The 23,651-nt window shown below is 38.6% G+C and overlaps 2 protein-coding genes and 1 non-coding gene across 3 annotated transcripts in view; 1 reads left to right on the plus strand and 2 right to left on the minus strand.

Moving 5' to 3' along the window:
* CYP49A1 (probable cytochrome P450 49a1-like) overlaps window positions 1-23,651 on the minus strand; it is a 29,003-nt gene that overhangs the window by 2,702 nt on the left and 2,650 nt on the right. Inside the window, exons 3-7 of the mRNA XM_028313424.1 lie at window positions 2,109-2,274; window positions 1,576-1,665; window positions 1,076-1,192; window positions 919-995; window positions 309-504 (exon numbers count right to left, since the gene is read on the minus strand). Of these exons, the coding sequence (XP_028169225.1) occupies window positions 309-504; window positions 919-995; window positions 1,076-1,192; window positions 1,576-1,665; window positions 2,109-2,274 (646 nt within the window). The remainder of the gene's footprint in view (window positions 1-308; window positions 505-918; window positions 996-1,075; window positions 1,193-1,575; window positions 1,666-2,108; window positions 2,275-23,651) is intronic.
* Window positions 4,899-10,605, minus strand: LOC114359159 (probable cytochrome P450 49a1). Its single transcript, XM_028313439.1, has 10 exons — window positions 10,553-10,605; window positions 10,369-10,458; window positions 9,989-10,105; window positions 9,820-9,896; window positions 9,215-9,410; window positions 8,445-8,589; window positions 7,658-7,821; window positions 7,316-7,394; window positions 6,856-7,059; window positions 4,899-5,426 (listed from the first exon to the last, which is right to left on the minus strand). The coding sequence occupies exons 1-10, from the start codon at window positions 10,594-10,596 to the stop codon at window positions 5,319-5,321; spliced, it is 1,224 nt and encodes a 407-aa protein (XP_028169240.1). The 5' UTR covers window positions 10,597-10,605; the 3' UTR covers window positions 4,899-5,318.
* On the plus strand, window positions 15,667-15,738 carry TRNAL-UAG (transfer RNA leucine (anticodon UAG)). Its single transcript has one exon. It is a non-coding gene; the product is annotated as a tRNA-Leu (tRNA).

Consider the following 23,651-nt stretch of genomic DNA (forward strand, 5'->3'; position numbering starts at 1 on the left):
CTGTCAGTTTATAATATAACGCGTTAGATTGTAAACTAACAGTGGGTTAGGTTAGGTTAGATTGTAATTTAACTACGTCAGATTATAATCTGACAGAATTCACAATTTTACGGTGACATTTATACTCTGAAAGAAGCATCCTGTTAGGACTTTTCTCTAACCAACTGGTGATGGTCTCCAACTGCCACCAATGTTTATGATTTACCTACATGAAATCATGCCAATGCAATAGCTTAGTAGCTTGCATTTATGCCATCGTCTAACAGAGAACTGACGTAAACTAACACCGATTTAAGTCAAATATTTACCTGAGGATGGTGTCCAAAGCAGCGATGTATCTCCTAAACATAGCAGTGGGGTATATCCTCCACCACGGGGCTCTTAGCTCCAGCTCTCCCACGCACAGAAAGAACGTGTTGACAGCATCTATTAACTGCTGACTCTCCGAGCCAGAACGAGCTTCGAAGCAGCCTAGTCTTGTGTCAAGAGCTATTAAGCTTAGAGCTGAAATAATAAAATGGTGTTCTTTTTATTATTTAGGGACCTGGGACAGCCATGAAAGTTTCATTTGGAATATAAGTACCTAATTCAAAAGAGTCTGTTAAAGATAAAGAGACGGGAGAGAGTGTTTCAGCTTTTGAAGAATTATGGTTTTGATAGGCTGACTGACTAAGTACTTGATTGGCCTAATAACTCTAGCGCAGATTAAGTACTAAAGCAAGGAAACAAACAAAGAAAGAAAACATCTTTATTCAGTATCACACATACATAGTTTTCAACAATTTAGAGAATGTATCTACATAATAATATCTACACATAATACTGAAAAGATAAATTCAAACCGCGCGAAAACCAATAGTTAATGACGTGTTAACTCAGTTAAATAATGGTTTGTCAGAAGTAACAACGACTACTTACACTCAAGAGACCATTTGTGAATTTCATTCAAAAAGTCGTCTGGAGTTTCCAAATTTTTGTTTCTAATTTTTCGTACTCTGAAACGTAAACGTCAAATATGAAGAAAGGAAATAACTCCAAATACTTTATAAATAATCGTTTTAAATCGAAGATATACCTATCGATAAAGGCATCTGCCACCTGTGCCACAGGTTCTGTGTACTGTGCTGCTGCCACTGTGCTCAGCGCCACTCGGGATACTTTAGTTCTGAACGCTGACCAGGAGTCACCGTGTCTGGAATTTGAAGTAATTCATCGGTTGTGTTTTCATTGTTATTAACCGACTTCAAAAAAGAAGGAGGTTCTCAATTCGACTGTATGTTTTTTATACAGGGTGACTTTGTAATCAGTATCAATTTTTTTTTAATTAGCTCTATAGACCAATTTAACAATACAACTTTATCTTAATTGTTTTTAATCGTGATATCTTTCGCGAAAAAAATATTTAAAATCTAATTCGCCCATTAGATTTTCAATAACTTTCCCATATTGTCTTAATTTTTAAAGGTTATTTTCGCGCACCATTGTATCTGTTAAGCTTTGCAGTTAACTGTGTGTACGTATTTTTCTATGAACGAAGTAAATTATCCACGTGTGCCCATTTTCTTTTAAACTTACACCGCTATAACGCCTGCGCAATTCTCTTCGGCACCAAAGAAATCCTTCCTCAAGACGTGTTTGTAGTAGTTCAGAGACGGCATTGATGGTCTACAAATGAAAAAGAAAATTGAATTACTTACTAACTATAAATCATGACTAATAAGGAAATTAGCTAATATATTATTATAAAAATAATAAGTATAAGTTACTCATCATCATCATAATTCTACTGCTGAACATAGAACGTCCCCTAATGATTTCCGTATTGAACGGTTGGTAAGTGCCTTCCAGCTACCTTCATGATGTTGTGATTTCGTTCGTTCCTTGCCTGCTTTTTTGCAGAGCACATAGTTCAGACAACTGATGGCTATAACTGTTGGGCAGAAAAATCCTCCCACTCGGTGGACTGACAATATGATGTAGGTCACGTGAAGCACCTGAAAGCGGGCTGTGCAGGACCGGTCGTTGTGGAATATGTTCAGCAAGGAGATTTTGTCCAGTATAGAAGACATCAATTGGTTATTGGGGTTCTTAGTTGAAACTATTGTTACCTGTGTGGGGCTGCATCCTCTCCCCTGAAGACCCTCTCCACCTCTCCCGCGTCGAACACAAACAGCATGTCAGGCCGGCCTAACAGGCCAGCCACCTTCACGCACTTGCCGTACTGCTCCCGCAACGATAGGCACACCTTGTCGATGTGTTCTACGGAGTAGTTACCTGGAAATTAAAACGGAGACGATTAGATTACTTTTTAAAGGCGGTGTTTTTAAAGTTATTTCTTTATCAGGTCCAAAAACAATGAAAATTACTTAAAAATTGTATACGCTCGTTAAACTGTTTGATCTGATCGTATCTACAACTTGCAAAAGTCAACTTGGTCTTGGTAACTGAAAGAAATCATCATCATCATTTCATTCATGGGCCGTCCACTGCTGAACATTGGCCTCCCCCAATGCTTTCCACGTTGATCTACTTATTGGTAGCGGCCTGCGTCCAGCGCTTCCCTGCTACCTTTACGATGTCGTCGGTCCACCTTGTAGGTGGACTGAAAGAAATGCGCTATCCAGACTCTAACCCTCAACGTAAGTCGCTTTAATTGGGTTGTATTTAGCCCGCATTGGGCAAATGACAATATATGCTTTACTGCATAGTAAACAAATTGTAAGTAATATCGTTGGGCGTAATCTGACCCGGTTTTCTTTTTTATCTTGATGTGCCTAAACCTCATACGATTTATCATTTAAAATGTGGCTTACAAAGTACCTTGGAGTACCGACGCTGTGCGTTCAATTTGCTGCTTCACTTAAGCAAACATCATTTATGAATCAAGCGTAAATCTAATTAAACCTAAATAGGCAAAGAATTTTCGAAACCGGCGCCTACTCAAATGCCTCTGGGCTCTGCCTATCTTGCCATCTCGAAGGTAAACAAGCTAAACACTGTGGCATCTTACGTAGTGGTAATAAGGCATAATTTGGAACGAAAATGTATAGTCTAATGTGCTGTTTGCACTAGGCCGCTTTCATCGGTCACGACACGACACCATGATCTTTCCTATGAAAGTGAGAGGTAGTTTGTGGTCCCTTGATGAGGGATAAGGGTTATAATGCTGTAGACATAGTCAGAGTATCAAAATACATAGGCTGTTAAACTCATTACCACTCCTTTGCGTCGCGTAATCGGGTAAATAGGTATCAAATAAGTGAACTGAAAGTGTGAACCTTCACAGGATGATTTTTTGACAGTACTAATCTCGTTTCAAAAAAGTTAGTTAGATGCCACCCGTATTAAGAAGTGACTTTCACTGGGCATCAATAAATGCCTTCCGTACAGAATAGTGTGATGATTTAATTTTCAGTTACACCATTTATAACTCGAGAACGACTGGACCGATTTCAATGATCTCCGATTTGTTAAATTCAAAAGATACTCGTATTCACAATCCGGATCTTACTTCTCATTTCTAAATTCCAAAATCGCTTACGCAATAATGATATTAGATGGTTGAATGTCACGCATAACTCAAAAACCAAGATCGAAACAGCTGGCAAAAGCTTTACATTCTTATCAGAAAGCAACAAGGTACAAAGTCCTTTGAATCTGTAATCTGAGCTTCTATTTCAAAATGAAAGGCATCGCATAATTTGCTGATTTTTTGTGACCTTACATCATCACACAAATAGTATCACAGGTGAAATACGATTTTAATGATTAAAATAAATATAAGTAACGTAAATGCGCCTATTACCGCCAGTTTAAGCTGACTTCGGATAAACGTTAGAAAATTAGATATAAGACGTGGTAATAGAAAATACATTTTAATTTATTCATAACAATGATGAAGTAATCTTTGAATTCAGGTAGTAACAATGAGTATTCAATCACACAATAATTAATAAATAGCATTTTAATCTGAAAAAGCAGTTGTTTCTATTACCGACCTATAGGCGAGGTGTGTTTCTATTAACGTTTTTTCTGTTTCTATTACCGACCGCTAAGAATATTGCTCTTCAATTGGATATATTCCAAGAGGCACGGGTTTGATTCCTACTATACCCACTTGATTTTTTCAAGTTAAATTCGTTTTGCTTTTAGTTTTTGTTATTTGTTTTTTTTTCAAGGTATATTTTTNAAATTAAATATTCAGAATTACTGTTCACATTAAAAACATAGTGAACTGCTTATTACACAATTACCAGATAGTTGATACTTAATACACCTACACATTACACAGGTGATGCTCCACTTCTGGGCTTCGGTTTGACACTATTTTTTGGGACACCCTGTATAATACATAATAGGACCTAGACAATATTTTTACCACACTCTATTACCTTTATGGTACAGTAGTTCAGAATTTTAATCGATTCCTACAATTATCTATGGCTAGAAATACGTAGAATATTGTAGATTTTCAGTAGTTAATATTTAACAACTGTAATGTACTGAGTTGTTTGTATACCAGTAACATAGTAACGTTTTAAGTTTTACGGAATAAATAAAAATCACCTTTATAAAATACACCATATTTAATTCACACAAGTAAAAATATTTCTGAAATAATTTTACACAGAAATATTTTACTTATTCATTAAAATAAAGATAGGTACCTCTGCAGTTCTTGTCTCAAAATATGATATCTTGTACAAAGACTGTATTAACGCTATTTTTACATTATTATTGAAATATGTAGTTGGTATTCAAAAGTTACAGTAAAATTATTTTTAGTAACTAATTAGGTACAAGTTGAAAAACTGTAAATATATTAAATCAGATACTTTTAGAAAACTTATATTTCAACTAATTAATTAATTATACTAAAGTACAATGGTAGAGGCATAGATTCAAAAACAAATAGTCAAATAAAAACTAACTCCTTAATCGGAAATCAGTGAATTTTCCCAAAAAAACACAAGATTTTCACACGTTAAATTTTTTGTAATTAAAATTTAACAACATCTCATTTTAAGAAAAAAAAATATTAACCATGTCACTGAACTCGGTAATTTAACACCACTCTGGCACTACGAAATCATTCATGTCTGTAATGTACATTATATTTATAGGTACCTACGACCATACATCGGAATAGATAGATAAGTAAATATTAAATAATGTAGAGCTTTTATAGTAAAACATCCCCCATCGGGATTCAAACCCGCGACTAAGCTACAAAGAGCTTTAAATAATTATGAAAACACAAACCCTCTACCTATTCTGACCTGCGGTCATAATATTGTTAAAGTTATGAGTAATTAATTTTATCGTTCAATCAGCTTCAACCGTATCGGGCCGTTGGGTGTGTACATGGGGTGGATGTGGTACTCCAGGGGCTCGTGGTGGTACTCCATCTTGAAGGCTTGCACCATCTGCAGACAAGAAACAGAATTACAAATTATTATGGCAATATAATGAAGAAGGGGGAGGCCTTTGTCCAGCAGTGAACGTCTTTCGGCTGAAACGAACGAACGAACGAATGAAGAATGAAATAACAATTAGAGCATCAAAGTTTAAGAGTCATTCATAAGGAGCTCGGTATTACTCAGCGTTTGACCGCCGCTGTACATTTGCGCATACTACAATACTTAGACGTTTGCCTCAACTCCATAGGGCAACTGGTCGTACCGGGAACAAGGTACTAGCATCGCGCTACAGGTCATCTATGCGCTGGACTGATCCAGTGAAATCCAAGCGTCTGCCACCAGGAGAGATGGCAGGAGATCGTGCAGAGCTGTAGCCGCCTCTACCATCTACTAAAGAAGACGCCTCAACGTGGTCACCACCGTTCTGGCAAAGAAAGAGGAAAAAGGACAGAGAAGAAGACCCTTACCTTGCAAATAATAGTATGTATCTCCAACTCAGCGAAGCGCCTGCCGAGACACATGCGCTTTCCAAACCCGAACGGCAGCGACGCGAAGGCGCTGTGCGGCAGACCAGGCGTCCGCCGCAGCCAGCGCTCCGGTATGAAGTCGGACGCATGGGTGAAGTTGTGACTTGATTGAATTAATGGTTGTTGCCATCAACTACCCTTACCTTACGCTTGTAATCCCCATTTTTGTTTACACAACAGAGAGAGACGTGGACAATATATGAATAAGTAAGAAAAAAGAACAAGAGTTCAGAACCAATGTGTCCATACTCCAGAAGCTAGCCATCACGCAGCATTTGTCAGCTGCAGAATAGACTGATCCAGTGAAATCCGGAGAAATGGCGGGAGATCGTGCAAAGCTGTATCCGCCTCTACCGTCTACTTTAGTAGACGCCTCGACGTTATCACCACCGTTCTGGCAAAGAAAGAGAAAAAAGGACAGAGAAGAAGACTCTTATCTTGCAAATAATAGTATGTATGTATCTCGAGCTCAGCGAAGTGCCTGCCGAGACACATGCGCTTTCCGAACCCGAACGCGCGTCTGACCAGGCGTCCGCCGCAGCCAGCACTCCGGCATGAAGCTTACCTTACCTTACGCTTGTATTCCCCATTTTTCTTTACGCAACAGAGAGAGACGTGGACAATACACGAAAAAGAAAGATACTTAGATGGACGGAGTTCCAAACCAATGTGTCCATACTCCAGGAGCTCGGCATCACACAGCGTTTATCATCTGAACAGTCATAGACTGATCCACTGAAATCCGGAGTGGGAAACCGAGTCTGACTGCGCGAAGCGTCTGCTACCAGGGAAAGTTGGCGGGAGATCGTGCAGAGATGTATCCTCTACCACCTAGTTAAGTAGACTCCTCAACGTGGTCACCACCGTTCTGGCAAAGAAAGAGGAAAAAGGACAGAGAAGATCATTACCTTGCATATAATAGTATGTATCTCGAGCTCAGCGAAGCGCCTGCCGAGACACATGCGCTTCCCAAACCCGAACGGCAGCGACGCGAAGGCGCTGTGCGTCTGACCAGGCGTCCGCCGCATCCAGCGCTCGGGCATGAAATCGGACGCGCGGGTGAAGTTCTCGTCGCTGTTGCCCATGACGTAGTGTTGGAATATCACTTGGGTCTGGAACGGATGAAAAAGACTTTATATTCTTTCATTTTTAGCTGTCTGTTATATAAAAATATCGCAAAAGGCGGCTAAAGGACAAATTATGTGAGGGGAGGTGGCCCAACCCGTCTGACCAGGGTAGGGGCGTGGACTTTATTTCTCTTTAATTTACCTCGCTCGTTGCAGGCTTGTTTATCTACAATATAAAACTAATGCATACTGTTAACTAATATGTAAGTATCAGGATAATAACTAGGTATCAAATACTTACGCCTTTTGGTATGTTGTAGCCACAAATAACTGTATCTTTGGTGAGTTGCCGACCATTTCCAATTACAACTGGATACATTCTGAAATTAAGAGTAGTTTTAAACTTTACATGACTACATTGTGAAATTTTTAAGATTGATAGAGATTATGTAGAGAGAGAAAGATAAATTATATAGATGCTGTAGTTACGATGTTTATCACATAAGCAGCGCCTAAAAATCATTGCCAAAGACACCCATGAGTGTGTCTTGCTCGATCAACATTCATACTTCAATCTTTATTTCTAGAACCTTTGATTTTGCTTGGGTCTATGGTGAAGGAAGTTGGTTTATTTATTATCTACCTTAAAACCTCTTTAACACAAGCCTTCAGGTAAGGCATCTGGTTAATGTCTCCAGGTTTCATGGGCCTGCCCTGCAGAGCCTTGGTGACTTCCTCGTGGATTCTGTCCTGGACTTCCGGCCTTAATGCCAGCTGGTATAACGTTGAAGCCACCGCATTGGATGTCTGGAAATGAATAATGGATTGTTATTAAAATCCTTGAACAATTTAATTATTTAAAAACAATAAATTATGAGGTAAACTATTTTTATCATTCTCAATGAAATGTACTAAGTTTAATTCTGGCTGGTTTTATGGGTCCCTCAATAAAGTTTTTTCTGTATCGATCCTCGAACCTACACTAGTTTTTACCAGTAACTAAACTATGTATGTAATATAACAATGTAGAGATATATTTTCTAAGTCTTAAACAAAAGTCCAGCGCAAACACTTTTAATGGTGTAGCTACATCTATTGCAAGTAACATTGACTATGAAAAATTCTACAGGCGCGTGTATCAAGGAACTAATCCTAATAACTTCCCTTATACTTGACTCATTGGATATTTATCATTGGTCTCTAATTGTCACAAGTAACTTTTATGTACGTGTTATAAGAACCTTTAACTTCCAAGTAAGCCACAACACTTCTAATTGGGTAGGTACTTTATTCGTCTTATGCCCGTTTTCACCATCAGTCCCTAATTTTCAAGTGACCCCTATGGTAACACATAGCAGGAATTTTGTTTTCATAGGGGTCACTTAAAACTTAGGAACTGATGGTGAAAACGGGCATTAGTGTGTCATTACCGTGTCAATTCCTACAAGGAACATGTCGAGAGCAGCCACGGCAGCCACCTTGGGCCCGGCGGCCGCGACCAGGTCCTGAAGTAAGGACTTGTTGGTGACAGTCTTCAGCTCCTCCAGCGCCCTCTCCACGTGTCTCAGAGTTACACTGGAAAAGAACATGCAAATGCTGATAAAACACTCACTCTCTCACTCTTGGATTCTGAAATTACTCTGAAAGATGTTTATAATTTTGAGCGACTTGACCCGTGGACTAAGCTATGCGCCAAGTCGCTGGAAAACTCATATGAGGGTCTATAGCCATCAGTATAATCTCTCAAAGGATTTGACTAGTGGTCAGCCCTGGATCTGTCAATACGCCGTATAGGCCGCAGCCTAGGGGCGGCAGCGTCCTAGGGGCGGCAGATTTCAGATGACGCTTACTCGATTTCAGAAGATAAAAGTTAAATAAAGATCCAACCCCACCCTAGCCTACGGGCGGCAAAACTGTAAATCCGCCACTGCTATAGTGGTGGAAGTTCTATTTTCTTCTAGATCTGCAACAATCTGATCTTTTATTTACCTAAATGATTGCTAAGATGGGTTTATATTCTGAAAGAAGCATCCTGTTAGGACTTTTCTCTAACCACCCGGTGATGGTCTCCAACTGCCACCAATGTTTATGATTTACCTACATGAAATCATGCCAATGCAATAGCTTAGTAGCTTGCATTTATGCCATCGTCTAGCAGAGAACTGACGTAAACTAACACCAATTTAAGTCAAATATTTACCTGAGGATGGTGTCCAAAGCAGCGATGTATCTCCTAAACATAGCAGTGGGGTATATCCTCCACCACGGGGCTCTTAGCTCCAGCTCTCCCACGCACAGAAAGAACGTGTTGACAGCATCTATTAACTGCTGACTCTCCGAGCCAGAACGAGCTTCGAAGCAGCCTAGTCTTGTGTCAAGAGCTATTAAGCTTAGAGCTGAAATAATAAAATGGTGTTTTTTTATTATTTAGGGACCTGGGACAGCCATGAAAGTTTCATTTGGAATATAAGTACCTAATTCAAAAGAGTCTGATAAAGATAAAGAGACGGGGGAGAGTGTTTCAGCTTTTGAAGAGTTATGGTTTTAATAGGCTGGCTGACTACTTGATTCGCCTAATAACTCTAGAAGCAGATTAAGTACTAGAAGAAAGGAAATAAATAAAGAAAGAAAACATGTTTATTCAGTATCACACATACATAGTAGTTTAGAACAATCTAGAGAAATAATACCTACATAAACATGCTACTGAAAAGATTCATATCGGGCGAAAACCAATAGTTAAAGTTTAATAGTTGCTGTTAACTATAATGATTTGTGTCATGACCACAAAAGTCGACTACTTACACTCTAGAGACCATTTGTGAATTTCATTCAAAAAGTCGTCTGGAGTTTCCAAATTTTTGTTTCTAATTTTTCGTATCCTGAAATGTAAATTATTTATTTACAAGAGTTTAACCAATGATACTCGTATTTATATTCACAAGTAGTGTAAACCAAAGATATGTATCCATACCTATCGATAAAAGCATCTGCCACCTGTGCCACAGGTTCTGTGTACTGTGCTGCTGCCACTGTGCTAAGCGCCACTCGGGACACTTTAGTTCTGAACGCTGACCAGGAGTCACCATGTCTGAAATTTGAAGTAATTCATCGGTTTTGTCTTCATTGTTAATATTATTCACTAGCCGCCGCCGCGACTTCGTACGCGTGTATCCCGTTTTATCACCTTAGTGGTTGAATTTTGCAAAATCGCGTCTCAGTGAGCACCTACGTTCTAAAAGGAACACACTTGTAGTTTCTGAGATTTTGTGAAGAGTGAGTGAGTCAGTCAGTCAATCAGTGACCTTTCGCTTTTATAGATATAGATTAGATATATTATTGTTCAAAACTTACACCGCTATAACGCCTGCGCAATTCTCTTCGGCACCAAAGAAATCCCTCCTCAAGACGTGTTTGTAGTAGTTCAGAGACGGCATTGATGGTCTGAAAGTTAAAATTGTTAAAATGTTAGTCAACTGTTTTGATTATAACAACAAAATGAAACGTAATTAATAATTGTACCTAGTAGTTTACTTACTTTAAGAATAATATTATTATCCTACCAGTACCTAACACAAACATTTGGGTGGAAGAAAAAATTTAAATAATAGTATTTTGTGGAAAAAACTAAGAAGACGTAGGTAGTGTATGCAGGCCTCCCACTCGATGACGATCTAGTGAAGGTCGCGGGAAGCACCTGGATGCGGGCACCGTAGGACCGTCGTTGGTTTTGGAATCTTTGCGAGAGTCATTTGTCCAATAGTGGACGTCCTTTGGTTATAGTATCTTAGTATCTTAATATGTAAGTCTAGATATTAGCACGTCACTACCTTGTTTAATATACCACGCAATCTTGTATACCCATTCTTATAAGATACACCATACAAGAATGCATGGTAAATTCAGTGAACTGCTCCTGAATCGAATGTACCTACTACTACTATTTCTATTTATTTATATTAACCGGCAGACAGTGGTGACTGAGTTTGTTGCGGCGCTTCTTCTCAGCACTTGCCAAATGTTGGTCTCGAAGCGCTGGTAGGGTAAAAAGATTATGAGACATGTAGAGGCTCCTTAAGAGCAAAATGACGATTTGTAAGAACTATTTATTAGTCCCCCCAAGGATTTCCACAAAGACCGGTCCTGCGCCGCTTGCATCCAGGTACTTCCCGCGACCTTCACCAGATCGTCGGTCCACCTAGTGGGAGGCCTGCCCACGCTACGTCTTCCAGCTCGTGGTCGCCACTCAAGAACTTTTCTGCCCCAGCGGCCATCATCTCTTCGAGCTATGTGCCCCGCCCACTGCCACTTGATTTTAGCGATTCTGCGGGCTATGTCGAATCCAACTCGGCTGGGCAGCGTTCGGGAAGCTTCGCGAAATTCTCACGTCCGAAATACCGCAGTGTCTCAAGTCAAAAGTATTTGACCAGTGTGTGTTGCCAGTGATGGTGTATGGCTCTGAGACGTGGTCGCTTACTATGGGCCTCATAAGAAGGCTCAAGGTCACCCAAAGAGCGATCGAGCGTGCTATGCTCGGAGTTTCCCTGCGTGATCGAATCAGAAATGAGGAGATCCGTAGGAGAACCAGAGTGACTAACATTTAACTTGTACAACAACATTAATAAAATAAATTGTTTCGCTCTTACTGATTTCTTGTTTATTTGCTATCAAATGCATGAATACTAAAAATATTTCAATTCCAATTTACTTTTGTTACAATAAATAATAAATACAATAAAATCATTTAAATTTTCTTTGCAACTTAATTTATTGTATCTTAATACGTGTTCTTGCTGGTTGTCCTAACAAATAAAATAAAAATAAATAAAGGGTAGACTTAGGCTGAGTTGCAACACCTAACTTTAACAGTAAATATAACGTTAACCGGTGTTTTTTGTATGGAGTTTGACAGACTTTTGACGTTTGTCAGTTAGAGTAAGATGGTGTAACCTACCCTTAGATTTCAATCTATGAATCAAGATTTAACATAGTTTTTGCCAGAAAAGACGGAAGCCAAGGTAATTCAACGGAAATTGCTTATAGCTTTCCCTACATCAATGTCATTATACAGCTGCAACATAAGAGTCATTATGGCAGTGATTTCCTGCAAAACCTTTTCTAACTCATCGCATAGTTTGTGGCTTTCTATCTTTTTTATCTTGGAATCAAATAAAATACATATGTACTCTACTAGATACTTTTAAACTATTTTAAACCACCGATATTTTTCATGTTCAGCTAATAAGTGATAATGTCTCTAATTAATAGTTCGCTGTTTGGTTATTTTGCGACAATACATCATACTCAACCGCCTCTGTGGTCTAGTGGTAAGACCACCTGCTTCAGACGCAGAGGTTCCGGGTTCGATTCCCAGTGGGGGCAGATGTTTCTGTTCGGTTTGGTTGGTGGTAGGGCTTGTTCTAAGTCCGCCTGGCTAGCTACCACCATCTTACCTAAGTCTGTCGCCATAACAACAATGTTAACAGCATTATAATAATTGTGTTCCGGCAGTTAGAGGTAAGATAGCCAGTACCTCCGTTGAGGATTCCGGGTGAAGCTCGCTTCCACCTTCGGCCTGATCGTCACTTACCATCAGGTGAGATACAGGCCAAGAGCTTCCTCGTTGTGGATAAAAAAAAACTTTCAAAATTGTAGAACTACATTGCGTCGAAAATTTTGTTCATCACCGGTTATTACTGCATCTTCGTATGTGCTTGCGCACATAACATACCTACTACATCGTTAACATAGACGTTCCAATTATCATTATTTCTCGTTTTTTATCTACACTCTAAATTACACACGACAACGCACGTAACTGCATTTAAACAAATGTTATAATATGGCACTACTTTTATTTGCTCTTAGCAAAACGTCATTATGCGGCAGGCGCTAGTTCTGTTTCTGTATGGAAAACATGGGCATCATAGCATCTAGATAAAGAACTATAGTGTTCATTTGAAGGTGTTAATTTGGGAGAATTATAGTATTAGTATGGTATATCATACATATAAGATAGGTATTAAAGTGCTACAGTCTGGGAACGTTTTGTCCCATTGTTCTTTAAGCCATACGTTACTAATACTAAATTACCCCCAGTACAAGCAGACCCAGTTTTCGGCGTTGCGTGTGTTTACTCGGGCGATGCGCGCACGCAACACGTTTCCTAGTGACGTAACGCTGCAGTGGCGGTGCATGCGGTGGCAATGACGGAAGAAAATGTCGGACATTTTCTTTCTTTTTAATTTGATTTGGGACGTGTCGGACGTCTTTACATGTAAAGTGTGACAGTTGGGAATTAGAATACGAAAAGGAGCAAATACTACATATTTTACAAATCTATTTTTCCGTCAGGAAACGATTTATCAACACATAAGAAGTTGCGAATAAGGCTGATTCTTATAAAAGACTTAACAATCGTATAAACGATTGTTAAGCTTATTCTAATTTTACAGCGTTCACAGACTGGCTCTATTATTACTTACTCTCTATGAATGCATTTTATGAGTTCTTATCTTAAAACTAAGTTAAGTACCTACTTTCAGTTTTTTTAACCATAACCTCAATTTTAAGACTTGAAAATGATGGTCACCCTGCAAACCACTACATACTTGCAGTTCGTTAGGAAATCGATCAAATGGGTTTCCTACAGGCGTGTTTCCTTTTAAATGATAGTTTTGCTAATTGCCTTCGATACAACGAGTACCTATTAACGATATCGTGCAAATTAATAACATAAACACTGGATTTTAGATATACGTAATATAATGCTGACATAAGCCTGTTTATTTATTACTTCAAGCCTCATTGATAAAGGAAGAATAAAATTTAAAAATTACATACTTATGATAAGGGCATCGGTCCATCAGGTATCAGATCCGCTTGGCCAGCCGGTGAGCCTTCAAGGTTATTCGGCCAGTCACCGGTAGTGTGACTTCCGCCATTCATATGAGTTTTTACTGTTACGGGAGTTTTTTGCAATAAATAACTCTTCTCCTTTATTGAAACAATCTTTATATTCAGTGCCGTATTATCCATAAGGCACTTTAGGCCAGTGCCTAGGGGCCCACTATGACCAGGGGCCCAGAACTCCCGATAAAAAAATGAAAAAAAATAATGTTAAAGATTATTTTTATGCAACAAAACTCAAACCACCTCAAGACTTCGCCTTATTTTGGTTTACACATTCAATTGTCATTTATTTCGATACTAGCTGACCCGGCGAACTTTGTTCCGCCTTAATGGCAATAAATAACGGGATAAAAAGTATCCTATGTCCTTCTCATGGCTCTAAACTACCTCCCTGACAATTTTCAGCTAAATCGGTTCAGCCGTTCTTGAGTTATAAGCGAAGTAACTAACACGATTTTCTTTTATATACTTACTAGCTGACCCGGCGAACTTTGTTCCGCCTTAATGGCAATAAATTAGCAGACTTTTTTTTTATTTCGAACGGGATAAAAAGTATCCTATGTCCTTCTCCTGGCTCTAAACTACCTCCCTGACAATTTTCAGCTAAATCGGTTTAGCCGTTCTTGAGTTATAAGTGGAGTAACTAACACGACTTTCTTTTATATATATATAGATATAGATTGTAGAACCAAATTCATTTTCGTAACGTTGGCATTACTGTTTTGGTTTACCTACATGAAATATATTTTCAAAATAACTATCAGGAGGTGATTAGTGATCGATACTGATGCCAAAAATGCAATCAGTAAAATTTTTGTCTGTCTGTCTGTCTGTCTGTCCGTCTGTATGTTCCATAGAAATAAAAACTACTCGACGGATTTTAACGAAACTTGGTACAATTATTTTTGATACTCCTGGGCAGGTATACTTAGGAATTCCCACGGGAACAGGAATTAGCGGGAAAATCCTTTTGTATAAAAAATCTAAACCGCTTAAGTTAGACGCTTGAAATTTGGCATGTAGGTACCTTAGTAAACTAAAAGCTTAGTTACAACAAGTAATTCCCGAAATTCCCACGGGAACGGGAATGAGCGGGAAAATCCTTTTGTATGAAAAATCTAAACTGCTTAAGTTAGACGCTTGAAATTTGGTATGTAGGTACCTTAGTAAACTTAAAGCTTAGTTACCTCAAGGAATTCCCGAATTTCCCACGGGAACGGGAATTCGCGGAAAAATCCTTTTGTATGAAAAATCTAAACCGCTTAAGTTACACGCTTGAAATTTGTCATGCAGGTACCTTAGTAAACTTGTCACCTTCGTCTGACAGGAACGGCTAATTCCCGTCGGCCCCCCACCCGCAAGGGGGGCGTGTAGGGTCCGCCGTGTAGGCGGGCCGTCGCCGGTGGTGTCGCGGAAGTTTAAGGCTACGGCCAGATACTCGCTACACCCCCACTTGGGCGATGACGGAACGCCGCGGAGGTTTTAGTGGGTATACCGCGTCCTTTTCAGGACGGAGCAGCGTCCTTTTTAGGGCGCCGGGAGTTCCTCACACCACCCTATCCCACGGCAGTGGTGAGGTGGTGATGGTGCGCAAAGCATTGCCTCCGCGACAAAAAAAGGGGGGCCCGAAACGAGCTGTGCCTAGGGGCCCCGAGATGGTTAATCCGGCCCTGTTTATATTTAAAGGCTGTATAATTAGCCCCAAAGTGTCTGGCCAACAGGCGAAATCATCCTTTTACCGCCTCTGTGGTCTAGTGGTAAGACCACCTGCTTTAGAAGCAGAGGTCCCGGGTTCAATTCCCAGTGGGGGCAGATTTTTCTGTTCGGTTTGGTTGGTGGTAGGGCTTGTTCTAAATCCGCCTAGCTAGCTACCACATCTTACCTAGGTATGTCGTTAACAACAATGTTAACAGCATTGTTGTGTTCCCGCAGTTAGAGGTAAGATAGCCAGTTCCTCCGTGGTTGAGGATTCCGGGTGAAGCTCGCTTCCACCTTCGGGCTGATCATCACTTACTATCAAGTGAGATACAGTCCAAGAGCTTGTGGATAAAAAAAATGCTTTTGAATCTGGTAAGAGTATCGTGCTAATGAGTCTAATGACCAGTTGATGATGATGATGATGATCGTAATTTGACGGTTGAATCTTTCTTCAATTTAAAGGATGATGGGCAAAAATGTATGGAAAGTGGTACCCGCTCCAATAGCCATAACCAATATATATTTTAAAAGGCCTTTAGATGTAGGAAAATGTCTGCTATGGGGCCAGTTCTAATTCACGTTTTGAAAGCAGTAATTCCACTAAGTATTATAATGAAAGTATAACACAATCATCCATGTATTATGACTACAATCTATTAATATAACTAAAAGAAGCATTGAAAAGGAAAGGATTATACCTACGATGAACTACCCAAGCTATTAGCCCTTTATTCGCTTTCATCATCATCATCGTGATCATTTTAGCCATAGGACGTCCAGTTGAACATAGGCCTCCCCCAATGATTTCCACAATGGCCGGTTGATGGCGGCCTGCATCCAGCGCCTTTCCGCTACCTTTATGAGGTCGTCAGTCCACGGTATGGAAATGTCATTTTAATCCAAGGTTCTTCCAAGGTGTAACTTTTTATTAATAAGGGGGTAGTACTTCTTTAAATAAAAATATTTATTTCACAATCATCCCCATCAATAATTATAGAGTTAAGGAAGGATGCTGGAACAGTAAACCCTTCCTGACTCGCATAACCTAATTACCATACGATGGACACGTATGATACTTCTTCNCTTTTTATCCAGTTCTAAATTAAAAAAAAGTCTGCTTATTTATTGCCATTAAGGCGGAACAAAGTTCGCCGGGTCAGCTAGTAAATAATAAATACAATAAAATCATTTAAATTTTCTTTGCAACTTAATTTATTGTATCTTAATACGTGTTCTTGCTGGTTGTCCTAACAAATAAAATAAAAATAAATAAAGGGTAGACTTAGGCTGAGTTGCAACACCTAACTTTAACAGTAAATATAACGTTAACCGGTGTTTTTTGTATGGAGTTTGACAGACTTTTGACGTTTGTCAGTTAGAGTAAGATGGTGTAACCTACCCTTAGATTTCAATCTATGAATCAAGATTTAACATAGTTTTTGCCAGAAAAGAAGTAGTCAAGGTAATTCAAAAGGAAATTGCTTAAGCGCAGAGCGAGCTTTCCCTACATCAATGTCATCATGCAGCTGCAGCATAGAGTCATTATGGCAGTCATTTCCTGTCAAACCTTTTCTAACTCATCGCATAGGATGTGACTTTCTGTCTTTTTATCTTAGTGTCTACAAATATGTACTTTTTAAACTAATTTTAAACCTCAAATATTTTTCACGTTCAGCTAATGAGTGATAATGAACACAAAGTTATGACACGGCGCCTATTTTGACTAGTCTCTAATTAATAATTCGCTGTTTGGTGATTTTGATTTTGAAGACTAAACACATGATCCTATTTAATATTGTCACCCTGTATTACTGTGTTTTTGGCAAATAAACGTTTTGAATTTGTATTTGAATTTGAATTTGCGACAATACATCATACTCTCAAAATTGTAGAACTACATTGTGTCGAAAATTTTGCTCGTCTTTTAGGACTCTTGCACCCCGTTACTATGACGTCGACGTTATTAGACGTTGTTTTTAAAGTATTTCATAGTGTTTGTATCCGTATCGTAAGAGCAGTTAAACTGACGTTATAATACGGCACTGCAAGTAGGTACTAGTACTATTACTATGCTCTTACTTCATTGAGCGTCAGTCATGTTAGTTTAAAAAAATATCTGCGTCAGAACATCGTGATACTTGTATTTAAAGGCACTATGGTGTTCACTTGAACGTGTTAATTGTGGCGAATTTAGACCAAAAAATAGCCTACGACGTTACTATAACTAAATTATCCCCAGTACAAGCAGACCCAGTTTTCGACGTTGCGTGTGTTTACTCGGGCGATGCGCGCACGCAACACGTTTCCTAGTGACGTAACGCTGCAGCGGCGGTGCATGCGGTGGCAATGTCGGAAGAAAATGTCGGACATTTTCTTTCTTTTTAATTTGATTTGGGACGTGTCGGACGTCTTTAATGTAAAGTGTGACGGCTGGGCATTAGAACACGAAAAGGAGCAAATATTACATATTTTAGAACTCTATTTTTCTATCAGGAAACGATTTATCAACACATAAGAATTTGCGAATAAGGCTGCTTCTTATAAAAGACTTAACAATCGTATAAACGATTGTTAAGTTTATTCTAATTTTACAGCGTTCACAGACTGGCTCTATTATTACTTACTCTCTTTGAATGCATTTTATGAGTTCTAATCTTAAAGCTAAGTTAAGTACCTACTTTCAGTTTTTTTTAACCATAACCTCAATTTTAAGACTTGAAAATTATGGTCACCCTGCAAACCACTACATACTTGCAGTTCGTTAGGAAATCGATCAAATGGGTTTCCTACAGGCGTGTTTCCTTTTAAATGATAGTTTTGCTAATTGACTACGATGTAACGAGTACCTACAATATCGTGCAAATTAATAACATAAACACTGGCTTTTAGATATACGTAATATAATGCCGAAATAAGCCTGTTTATTTATTATTTCAAGCCTCATTGATAAAGGAAGAATACAATTTAAAAATTACCTATGATAAGGGCATCGGTCCATCAGGTATCAGATCCGCTTGGCCAGTCGGTGAGCCTTCAAGGTTATTCGGCCAGTCACCGGTAGTATGACTTCCGCCATTCATATGTTGAGTTTTTACTTTTACGGGAGTTTTTGCAATAAATAACTCTTCTCCTTTATTGAAACAATCTTTATATTTAAAGGCTGTATAATTAGCCCTAAAGTGTCTGGCCAGCAAGCGAAATCATCCTTTTAACCGCCTCTGTGGTCTAGTGCTAAGACCGATTCCCAGTGGAGGCAAATTTTTCTGTTCGTTTTGGTTGGAGGTAGGGCTTGTTCTAAGTCCGCCTGGCTAGCTACCACCATCTTACCTAAGTCTATCCAATGTTAACAGCATTATTGTGTTCCGGCAGTTAGAGGTAAGATTCCTCCGTGGTTGAGGATTCCGGGTGAAGCTCGCTTCCACCTTCGGGCTGATCATCACTTACCATCAGGTGAGATACAGGCCAAGGGGTTCCTCGTTGTGGATAAAAAAAATCCTTTTGAATCTGGTAAGAGGATCGTGCTAATGAGTCTAATGACCTGTTGATGATGATGATGATGATCGTAATTTGACGGTTAAATCTTTCTTAAATTTGAGTTTAGTCGAGGTTTATGTGTAGTTCTGGAAGTGCTTTATGTAATAAAATAAAATAAATGACACAACGATAACTTTAGCAGGAAAATTTTGAAATGCTGTTATTTTAGTGCTTTGTATAATTATTAATCATTAAATGGCTGGCGATTTATGGCCCTAAAGTACGTCTAAGTTTATATTTCATTTTAAAACCCTTCTACTGATTTATTCATGATTGTGAAACCAACGACTCTACAAATTTTAGAACAGTCTTTATCTTTATTGGTTTTTAATAATTTAATTAGTCAATAACTTGCTAATTCGTGGCGTCAAATAAATTCAAGTCTCGTGGCATTTCAAAGCCCTTCGAAAAATTTCTTCATAATTTTGTCACAAAGGCTTTACATTATTCATGATTATGTTAATCCAACTTAATAAATCTTGTGTTCTATTATGGCAACACATGATTATTTCTTAGGCTGAGTTGCACCACCTAACTTTGACCGTAACTTTAAAGACAACAGGTGTTTTTGTATGGAGGTTGACAGATTTTTGACGTTTGTCAAAGCCCTTGTAATTTCGTACATTAATGTCTATAATTCATCGTTCAAATTAAATGAAAGAAACTTTTCATAGTATCCTAAGACATTATAACGACATGTACAATTACGAGTAACTATTTTTTAATAACTTTGCCAACATAATAATAAAATAGTCACATAATACGACTACCTACATAGTCGTAACATCTCAATTAAGGCCATAAATTGCTCTTTTATGTGCAAAACACTACGGGTGAGTTGCACCACCTAACTTTAACGGTAACTATGACGTTAACCGGTGATTTTTGTATGGAGTTTGACAGATTTTTGACGTTTGTCAAAGTTAAAGTAAGATGGTGCAACCCAGCCTTAGATAACCTTGAATGATTAAATTGCAACATCATTTTTCAAAACCACGGCACTGAAAAGATTTGTACCTAAGAGCAATCTGACAACTCAAGGTTTTTGGCATCTTGGTTCTTGGTCATCCAATTCATGATCACATCATCGCAATTTAACAATGGCTAAGAAAAACACTTATGTTACTTCACGATGCGTTTTGCATACGAATTTAATTTTGGGCAATGTGACCCATGGACAAGTGACCAGTGGCGGGCATTCTTTGAATCGAAATTATTAATTTTATACAGTTTATTTTATTTTTATAGACTTTTAGGTAACCCTCTTTGTATTGTCTCTACATTTCTTATCACGTCTCAATCATTATGAATGAGTTGTAAAACAGGTAGGTAATTAAATTCGTTGACGATTGATTGATATTGACAATCAAAAAATTTCACCAGAATAACATATGAAGTGAAAAGTAAGTTCAATATTGTGGCATTTCTTTACTTCTGTTGTAGAAGCAAGATGTTGGTACAAACAGATAACTTTAGTGCAAGCATCGTTACTATGCAGGTTCAGAGCAATTTCTCGCAAATTCAGTATTTAGTTCTCAAAATAGCACTCTTTCTTTAACATAATAAACTCTACAATAATTTACTGAAACCGGTATTCACAAACGATGCTTAACTAAGTGAAACAAATCGAACGCACAGCATTGAATAGAGCTCTATGATTGGTTCGTGTGTCACCCTGCGCGTCCACGCTCACTGTGAGACCTCATAGTAATGTTTGTGAATACGGGCGTGAACAGTTTTCTTCACCGCATCTTATAATCGCAGAATTGCTAAAATCAAGTGGCAGTGGGCGGGGCACATAGCTCGTAGAGACGATGGCCGTTGGGGGCAGGAAAGTTCTCGAGTGGCGACCACGGCCTGGAAGACGTAGCGTGGGCAGGCCTCCTACTAGGTGGACCGACGATGTGGTAAAGGTCGCGGGAAGAGCCTAGATGCGGGCAGCGCAGGACCGTTCATTGTGGAAAACCTTGGGGGAGGCCTTTGTCCAGCAGTGGACGTCATTTGGCTGAAACGAACGAACTAACGAACGATCTTATAAACTCGCCCCTATGTCCTCGTGCTAGATTACTTTCGTAACCAGAAGATGGCATCAAACGAATTAGTATGCGCTGGTTGTACAGAGATAGGTCTGTGGATAAAAATGTACTAAGGATCGACGTTGTAGCTCTTATAGAGACGCGACCTGTGATTAAAGTAACTACGAGGCTTACTCCCGTATTTACAAACTATACTTGCTTAAGTGAAGCAGCAAATCGAACGCACAGCGTTGAATAGAGCTCTGTGATTGGTCCGTGTGTCACCCTGTACGTCCACGCGCACTGTGAGACCTCAGAGTAATGTTTGTGAATACGGGTGTTAGCTTGGTATTATGAAAATAAATGAAACTTTATTATTGTGACTAATATTATATTCAAAGTTATAACCAACCTCAAAATGGAAAAAAAAGTTTGAGAGGAGATTTTTAAGACTAAAAATATTTTAAAATGCAAAAATCCAAATAAAGATTTGTTTTGATGCGGTTCATTATAAACTTTCACATAAAGAAACCACCAAAATTATACGAAATATCAAATTTCTTCGCCAACACTTAGATATTTTGAGACTTCCTCGACTCGGAACTCTACCTAATTATTCCTACCAAAATCATCTATACTAATATTATAAAGAGGTAAAGTTTGTGTGTTTGTCTATACTTATAATAAATCTGTAGAGANATTGTAAAGTAATCTCGGGATCTACTGAACCGATTTTAAAAATTATTTCACCAATAGGATGCCACATTATTGCTGAGTATCATAGGTTATATAAAAAACCGAAAAATTCCACGCGGGCGAAGCCGCGGGCGGAAAGCTAGTAAATAATAAAATCCTAAGTTCATCTATAGGTTACATACATCACTTTCTTTTCCAAATTGACCCAAAAAATGTAACATGTTACTAAACAGATGTGAATTTGCCCACGCATATTTTTAATACACCATCAGTCATTGTGTATTCGTGAATTGGTAATAGGCAGTTTCTTTTTTGTAGCTGTCATATTTTAAAATGAAAATGATATGCGTGCGGTAGGTACAGTCATCGTCAAATATACTCAACATCAAATAAACCGCACCTTCCGCGACGAGAACTTTAAATTTTTTTTTCTGACACAATCATGGTGCCCTAACAATATTGGTGTTAATTGAAAGCCCAATAAATATCCTTTAAGAAAAACACATTTAATTTCTCAATAATAGATTAACGTATATCATAAATGTGACTTGAAAAAAGACCTTACTTTGGGCTCACCTCTGGGATCAATTAGACCAATTTTTATGGTTATAAAACCAAATAATGATCGCACGTGCCCTTTTTAACAGATGGATAGCGATTAATCCCAACTTAACAGTTTTATAGCCATAAAAGTTGGCTCAAGCGTAACTACCAATTTTTTGAAGAAGTGACTTTGGATCCTTCTAAAGACACATTTTTGGGGTAAACCTTTCCTTTAATGAAATGAAGTGTAGAACTAGGCTTTTAAATGGTGCCAATATTGGTGGGAAGTGGGGATGCATACGTTTGAAAGTGCTTGTCGCGGGAGGTGCGATTTATTTGATGTCGAGTGTAGTTCGTGACACCAAAAGTAGCCAAAAAGTTGACAACACAACCTTATTCCAATTGTAACAAAGACGCGCTGTGAACTTTTGGCTACTTTGTGTCCCGAACATTTTGACGCTGACTGTACGTACCTACAGCCACGCCTTTTTGACATTTTTAGTGATTCAAAATCCGGTTGTACGAGTATTAGCCAACCAATAGAAAAATAAATCACTTGAGATTGAGAACGACTTGAGATTGAGAACGACCTGAGATATTGTATTCAAATCTTTTGTTTTCTCACCGCGATTTTAAGTTAAATGACAAGTAAGTAACAGTGTACCTACCATGAGTTTACGTTAGGTGTGCTCGCTAGCGAGTACGTCAAAAATCTCTATGACGATTTTGTTTCTTGAAAGTAGCCGCTAGGGGCGCTGCACAATATGTCATACAATTAATGTCATTTTTTTACGCAGTCGCTAGCGAGCACACCTAACGTAAACTCATGGTAAGCCCACAGGTCTCTACACTCGCTTGACATCAATAGAATAGCAATCAAAATATTAAAAGTAAAACAATTAAAAAGTAGTTAAGCACTAACTAAAAATAACTCCATCAATAAGTACATAGTTGCACTCATAAAATTAATCAAAATACATCTTACTTGTTAATGTTTTCTTTCTATAGATGTTATATTAAAAAATATTCTAATGTATTAGGTACTGTGTACATCTCAAAACTGCATACATAACATAAGAACACAATGCACCATTTAACCATTTTGACTTCCATGGTTATAGATGAAGCAATGTCACCATAGCTACGGTGTTTCGGCAACTCCATGGGTGCAATGCAAGAGTTAGTATGGCGGTCACGGAGTGAATCCAGATGGCGTAAAGGCCTCATTAAAGATGTCAC

Source organism: Ostrinia furnacalis, unplaced genomic scaffold (assembly GCF_004193835.3).
Source record: "Ostrinia furnacalis isolate ACB-3 unplaced genomic scaffold, ASM419383v2 OfSCF0312, whole genome shotgun sequence".
NCBI classification, from domain to species: Eukaryota; Metazoa; Arthropoda; class Insecta; order Lepidoptera; family Crambidae; genus Ostrinia; species Ostrinia furnacalis.

What these genes read in the sequence shown, in the direction of transcription:
- LOC114359159 (XM_028313439.1), bottom strand. Translation starts at nt 10,596, where the DNA reads ATGTTTGTGTTAGGTACTGGTAGGATAATAATATTATTCTTAAA. An exon ending in GCAGATGCTTTTATCGATAG is followed by an intron (nt 9,897 to 9,988) that starts GTATGGATACAT and finishes TTTACATTTCAG; the next exon opens with GATACGAAAAATTAGAAACA. An exon ending in TGTGTTAAAGAGGTTTTAAG is followed by an intron (nt 7,395 to 7,657) that starts GTAGATAATAAA and finishes TCTTAATTTCAG; the next exon opens with AATGTATCCAGTTGTAATTG.